Source organism: Catharus ustulatus, chromosome 15 (genome assembly GCF_009819885.2).
Source record: "Catharus ustulatus isolate bCatUst1 chromosome 15, bCatUst1.pri.v2, whole genome shotgun sequence".
Lineage (NCBI taxonomy): Eukaryota > Metazoa > Chordata > Aves > Passeriformes > Turdidae > Catharus > Catharus ustulatus.
Genome location: NC_046235.1, coordinates 18,802,859 through 18,810,356, shown reverse-complemented (window position 1 = coordinate 18,810,356; position 7,498 = coordinate 18,802,859). Strand labels below are relative to the sequence as shown.

Sequence of the window (7,498 nt, the reverse complement as noted above, 5' to 3'; positions counted from 1 at the left end):
TATGTCACACCAGGGATGTCACACCCAGGGGTGTCACACCCAGGGATGTCACACCCAGAGGTGTCACACCAGGGTTGTCACACCCAGGGATGTCACACCAGGGATGTCACACCCAGAGATGTCACACCAGGGGTGTCACACCCAGGGGTGTCACACCAGGGGTGTCACATCAAGGACATCACACCCAGGGGTGTCACACCCAGGTATGTCACACCAGGGATGTCACACCCAGGGGTGTCACACCCAGGGATGTCACACCCAGAGGTGTCACACCAGGGTTGTCACACCCAGGGATGTCACACCAGGGATGTCACACCCAGAGATGTCACACCAGGGGTGTCACACCCAGGGATGTCACACCCAGGGATGTCACACCAGGGATGTCACACTCAGGGATGTCACACCCAGGGATGTCACACCAGGGATGTCACACCAAGGATGTCACACCAGGGATGTCACACCCAGGGGTGTCACACCCAGGGATGTCACACCAAGGATGTCACACCCAGGGATGTCACACCCAGGGAGGTCACACCCAGGGGTGTCACACCCAGAGGTGTCATACCCAGAGGTGTCACACCAGGGATGTCACCTCCCTCACCCACAGGGCCACTGGGCCCTGCCACCCTCCTGCTTCACCTCGCTCATTTGCTCTGTGGAACTCTGAATTCGTGTTTGCTTGAGCATTGCTATAGTTTAAAATCTGCAATATCCTATTTATAAACTGATCTTTTAGCTAAGTGACATCAACGCCAAGAAAAATAAAGAATGTCTTTTTATAATATAAATAATTTAAAAGTGCTTTTTCTTTTTTTTTCTTTCTTTTTTTTTTTTTTTCTTTTACTATTAATCTACAAAACCCCGTTGGGGCATAAGCTATCCATAAGACTGGACAATTATTTTGTACCATGATACACATGGGGCCTTGTGCATAAAGTACTCTGAAAGTCAAGTCTGTGCTGGAGGGGCAGGGCTGAGGGACTCGGGCACGTGTGGCCAATAAACCCCAGCCTTGTCTCGTCCTTCAGCCCACAGCCCAAAGAAAATCAATGAGTGCACTCACCCAGCTGAAACCCAAATGGTTCTCCAGAGCCTCTGTGCCGTGTGTGCAGATGGTTCAGGGACAGACCCAACCCTGGGTCCCCATGGCTCTGTGGAAATGACATTGTCTGTGCGTCCCCGAGGCTCTGAGTCCTGCTCAGGTGGCTCAGGGGGTTTGGGGTGCCAAAGCCTGGGCTCCCAGCAGGCTGGGCCTGCCTGGGACTGCTGGAGTGCAAGACTTTTATTTCTGTAGCACTGCAGAGTAATAACCATTTCATCTCAGACTGGAGACGTGAAGGCCACATAAATCAAGCCCACTTGGGCACATTTCATTTGGTCTGATGTTTGCCCAGTTATTAATCATGGAGCAATCCTGGCAATCCTGTGTCCCTGGGAACACACACACAGCCCCAGTGCCTGCTGCTCCTCTGCACACACAGCTCAGAGCTCAGAGATCACAGCTCCCAGCTCCCAGTTCCCAGCTCCCAGCTCCCAGTTCCCAGCTCCCAGCTCACAACCAAGGGCTGGGCAGGTACACAGAGACAGGGCACGATCTGCAGTGAAAGCACCAGGCTTTAGCTGCAGTCTCCTGCCAAGGAACAAAGGTGCCCTGTCCTGAACCCTGTGCCCTGCTGCAAATCCAGAGAGCCCTGACTGTTCCCCAGCTCTTGCTGGTGCCAGAGCAGGAATCCCAGGGAGACAAGATGCAGGAAATGTTGAGTAGGGAGAGAAAAATGCAATAAACTAACCATGAAATAACTAAGCAGGGCCAAATCTGTGGAGCTTGTACAGAACATCGATTTCTGTGGCCTTTTGAGCCTGGGGGTAGAGAGTGGCACAAGAGCTGGGCCTGAATTGCAGTGGGAGGGAATGTCCTGAGCCCTGAACTGGCTCTAAAGCACAGCCCCAGGAGTGCTGAGTGTCCTCACTGAGAATTCCCAGGCAGAGCCTCCCCTGTGGCACTGACAGAGGGGACAGCTCTGCCAGGGACAGCTCTGCCAGGACAGCTCTGCAGGGACAGCTCTGCCAGGGACAGCTCTGCAGGGACAGCTCTGTCAGGGACAGCTCTGCCAGGACAGCTCTGCAGGGACAGCTCTGTCAGGGACAGCTCTGCAGGGACAGCTCTGTCAGGGACAGCTCTGCCAGGACAGCTCTGCCAGGGACAGCTCCTCCTCCTCCCACTGACCCCAGTGCATCCCAGAGCTCACCCCAGTGGATCCCAGAACTGACCCCACTGCACAGCCCAGAGCTGACCCCACTGCACAGCCCAGAGCTGACCCCACTGCTCAGCCCAGCCCTGCTCTCCAGCTGCAGGTCTATTTTGGGAGGGTTCCCTCCCTGCAGCCAGCTCCTGCTGTCGATCCTTGCTCAAGTATTGCTTCATTTTTCAGCTGGGCAAAGGGAAAAGGAGCAGCCGAGCCCAGCAGGGCTGTGGGGTCATGGAGAGCTCAGGGATCCCTGCCAGCCCGGCAGGATGGAGCCCTGCAGGCACCGAGGCTCCTCCTGGCTGGAGCTGCAGCAGGATCACAGAACCTGCACAGGCAGGACAGCATCTCCCACAGCAGCTGCTGGAACTGAGGAGGGGGAAACCCTGGAACCTGCAGGACATTTACTGACTCAGAGTCTGAGAGTTCTGTCACCAGCACTGGCACTGCCCACAGCTTTAGATTCATATCTATAAACAAATCTTCTTCCTGTGCCTTTAGAAAACAAATCATTGATCCCAAATCCTCCAGCTGGTCTGTGGGGGCACAGCTGGGGCACTGGAGTGTGCTGTCCCTGTCCAGGGCTGCCCTGCCCCTGCTCTGGCTGTCCCTACAGCTGTGCCAAACCCTGGCCAGCCCGTGCCCCCCTCCCCTGGGACAACCCCACAGACCCCCCTGGCCTTCCCCAGGCTCCAGGAGAGCCCAGCCCTTCCCAGGGACACAGGACACGGTTTGTGCAGTGCCACCATGGCACTGGCACAGCTGGCACTGCAGGGAGCTCCCCCAGGGCTGTGTTTGTGCAGTGTCACCACAGCACTGGCACAGCTGGCACTGCAGGGAGCTCCCCCAGGGCTGTGTTTGTGCAGTGCCACCATGGCACTGGCACCCCTGGCACTGCAGGGAGCTCCCCCAGGGCTGTGTTTGTGCAGTGCCACCACGGCACTGGCACAGCTGGCACTGCAGGGAGCTCCCCCAGGGCTGTGTTTGTGCAGTGCCACCACGGCACTGGCACAGCTGGCACTGCAGGGAGCTCCCCCAGGGCTGTGTTTGTGCAGTGCCACCACGGCACTGGCACAGCTGGCACTGCAGGGAGCTCCCCCAGGGCTGTGTTTGTGCAGTGCCACCACGGCACTGGCACAGCTGGCACTGCAGGGAGCTCCCCCAGGGCTGTGTTTGTGCAGTGCCACCACGGCACTGGCACAGCTGGCACTGCAGGGAGCTCCCCCAGGGCTGTGTTTCCCCTGGCACTGCAGGGAGCTCCCCTAGGGCTGTGTTTTCCCTGGCACTGCAGGGAGCTCCTCCAGGGCTCTGTTTTCCGCTGGCACTGCAGGGAGCTCCCCCAGGGCTGTGTTTGTGCAGTGCCACCACAGCACTGGCACAGCTGGCACTGCAGGGAGCTCCCCCAGGGCTGTGCTTTCCCTGGCACTGCAGGGAGCTCCCCCAGGGCTGTGTTTCCCCTGGCACTGCAGGGAGCTCCCCCAGGGCCGTGTTTTCCCCTGGCACTGCTCTGTGCCCCACAGCAGAGCCCCCCAGGCGGGCTGGGCTGGTTTGTGGAGCAGAGGGGGCGCAGTGCCCGCTGCTCCTGGCACACACACCTGGCACCTGCAGGTGCAGCATCCTCCCAGCACCCCCTGCCAGCCCAGAGCCATCCCTGCAGCTTTGGGGATCAGCAGCCCTTCCACCCACGGGCACGGAGAGCCTGGGAAGCACTGGAGCTGTGGGAGGACACGGAGGGACAGGAGCATCCCAAACAAACAGAGAATTCTGCTGATGGTGACACAAACCCACAGAGGCACCCTGGACTCCACTGGGACACATTCACAGTGCCCCAGGGGGAGAAGGACCGGCAGGGGAGCAGGAGAGAGACAGGGAGATGGATTTCTACTGCTCAGCCCTCAAAGGCTTGGAGAACAAACCAGACATCCACAGACTAAAAAAATGCTCTTTTCTGAGAAAGTGCAGTTATAAGGAGAGAGCCAGAAAATCTTTAAGCAATATATATTGATATATATATACATATATATATACACAGAGATATATATACACACATATATATATGCACATATATAAATACACATGCTTAAACTGCCGGGGCAGAGCTGGGGCTTTGTGCTGTGCTCCTCCCTCCGGGCAGGGTGCAGGGGCACAGAGCCCTCCCCATCCCACCCTGCCTGCTGCAGGGCCACACAAACGTCCCTCGGGGTGGGCCTGGCCGTGCCCTTAAGGTTTTTCAGCTTGTGTAAGACTCCAAGTTTACAAACAAAAGCGTTTGTCATTGTGCTTCCAGGACTGCAAAAATATCGTTCCCCTACGACTAGAAATGTTAAGGTGAAAGAGGCAAATTAGGCAGTACTAGAGATGGATTTTGGTTGAGGTGACCTAACAAATAGTTATTGTTGGGAATTGCTGTTGTGTCACTCGGGATAACGTAAGCAGTGCTCTCCCCACACGAGACCTAGAGGTGGTACTTCCGCAGCAGTTCTGACTGCCAGGGGTGCTTCCTCTCGGGAAACCTGTCGGGGATTTTGATCTTGAGGAAATCCTGGATGCATTTTTCCAGCTCTTCCTCGATGGACAGCTTCTCCTTGACTGCCTTTTTCTTGCTGGAGTTGGACTCGCGGGAGCCGGAGGTGAGAGTCCGGAGCAGGTCGCTCTTCCTGCGGATCTCGGACTGCTGCAGCAGCTGCAGCGGGCCCTTCTTGGCCGGCCGGTCCAGAGTCTGGATGTTGGGCTGGCGGGTGACAGGCCCGCAGATGACAGTCTCCTGGGGCGAGCTGGCCTCGGACTGGCTGTCGCAGCTGGACGTGGACAGCTCGTTGCAGGACGTGCCGCTCTCGCCCTCCTTGTCGCCCTTGCCGTTCTTGCAGCAGCAGTCGCAGTGGGACGAGGACCAGCGGGAGGGTTCGCCTGCAGGGACACAGAGACGGGGTTAGGGCAGCTCCAGACCCCCACACCCCAGGACAGGCTGCTGATCCCCCCAGGGCAGCCAGGGCTGGGGGAACCCTCGTGGGGACCTCCCCAGGGCATGGCCACACACGGCCAGCAAAGCTCCCAGACCCAAGAGCCGCTGATCCCGCGAGCCTGGAGACCTCCATCCATCCATCCATCCATCCATCCATCCATCCATCCATCATCCATCCATCATCCATCCATCATCCATCCATCCATCCATCCATCCATCATCCATCCATCCATCCATCCATCCATCCATCCATCATCCATCCATCCATCATCCATCCATCATCCATCCATCCATCATCCATCCATCCATCCATCAATCCATCCATCCATCCATCCATCCATCCATCATCCATCCATCCATCCATCCATCCATCCATCATCCATCCATCCATCATCCATCCATCATCCATCCATCCGTCATCCATCCATCCATCATCCATCCATCATCCATCCATCCATCCATCATCCATCCATCCATCCATCCATCCATCCATCCATCCATCCATCCATCATCCATCCATCCATCATCCATCCATCATCCATCCATCCATCATCCATCATCCATCCATCCATCTACCATCCATCCATCCATCCATCCATCATCCATCCATCCATCATCCATCCATCATCCATCATCCATCCATCCATCCATCCATCCATCCATCCATCATCCATCCATCATCCATCCATCATCCATCCATCCATCATCCATCCATCCATCCATCCATCCATCCATCCATCATCCATCCATCATCCATCCATCATCCATCCATCCATCATCCATCCATCATCCATCCATCCATCATCCATCCATATCCATCCATCATCCATCCATCCATCCATCCATCATCCATCCATCATCCATCCATCCATCCCCCACGTGCTGCTCAACACCCAGCCTGGGCTGGAACCTCTCCTGGGCTCCTCAGGGAGAGCCAGCACGTGAGGATCTGACTGAGCAACCATGGCTGGAGCCCCCTGACCTCTCCAAACACCGTTTGTTCTCTGAGGCTCCACAGCACTGCCAGCATTACCAGCATTGCCATTACTGCCAGCATTACCAACATTTCCAGCATTGCCAGCATTTCCAGAACTGCAGCATTTCCAGCATTACCAGCACTGCCAGCATTGCCAGCACTGTCAGCATTACCAGCACTGCCAGCATTTCCAGCATTACCAACATTTCCAGCATTTCCAGTATTTCCAGTATTTCCAGCACTGCCTCCATCCCGGTGGGCATCCCCCCCAGCATCCCCTTCCCTCCCCAAACCCAGCCCTGCCTCCCCACACAAGGCCTGGCACGCCCAGCCCAGGATTTGGGGACACAGGGTCCTTCATTTGCCTGAGCCCAGCCGTGGCCAGCCCAGGGCAGTGACAATTGCTGCTGCTGCAGGTTTTGTTTGGCAGCTGGAGCCCTGCCCAGCCGCAGCAGCCCGTGAGCAGGGGCAGAGCTGGCAGCAGCTCCGTGCCAGGTCACAGGAGCATCCACCCTCCCCTGGCATGGCAGGGGCACTGCCAGCTCGGGCAGGGAGCTGGACTGTCCCCAGTGTCACCACTGAGGGGCCCTCACAGGGGACAGGGGCTGCAGGAGGGGCAGAGAACAGGGCTGGGCTGGTTGGAGCTGCAGGGACAGGGACAGGGACAGGGACAGGGACAGGGACACACAGGGACACACGAGGACAGGGAGAGGGACAGGGATGGGGACACACAAGGACAGGGACGTACAGGGACAGGGACAGGTACAGGGACACACAGGGACAGAGACACACAGGGACAGGGACAGGGACAGGGACAGGGACACACAGGGACACACGAGGACAGGGACAGGGACAGGGACAGGGATGGGGACACACAGGGACAGGGACATACAGGGACAGGGACAGGGACAGGTACAGGGACACACAGGGACAGAGACACACAGGGACACACGAGGACAGGGACAGGGACAAGGACAAGGAAACACAGGGACACACGGGGACAGGGACAGGGACACACCATGACAGTCACAGCTGCACCAGAGCTCCCGTTGCCAGCTGTGGAAATTTGCTCTCCCCATGGGCTGAGGTGACTTTTTGCTGCTCTGCCCCCACTCCTGACCCCCACTGAGAAATGAGGGGAAAGAAAGAAAAGAGAAGGAGCCCCTGGTGGCAATTCAGGGCTGTGAGCCCTGTCCCTGCCCTGCCTGTCCCTGCCCTCCCTCTGGGTGCCCATCCTTCCCCAGCCAGGAGCACGGTGCACACCATTTACAGGAACAGCAGCAAACCCAGGAGTCAGGACAGCTCCTCATCTCC

At 57.3% G+C, this 7,498-nt stretch overlaps 1 protein-coding gene across 1 annotated transcript in view; it reads right to left on the bottom strand.

Moving 5' to 3' along the window:
• Nucleotides 1-3,710: 3,710 nt before the first annotated feature.
• KCTD16 (potassium channel tetramerization domain containing 16) overlaps nucleotides 3,711-7,498 on the bottom strand; it is a 58,793-nt gene continuing 55,005 nt past the window's right edge. Inside the window, exon 3 of the mRNA XM_033073587.2 lies at nucleotides 3,711-5,153. Within this exon, the coding sequence (XP_032929478.1) occupies nucleotides 4,702-5,153 (452 nt within the window). The 3' untranslated portion in view covers nucleotides 3,711-4,701. The remainder of the gene's footprint in view (nucleotides 5,154-7,498) is intronic.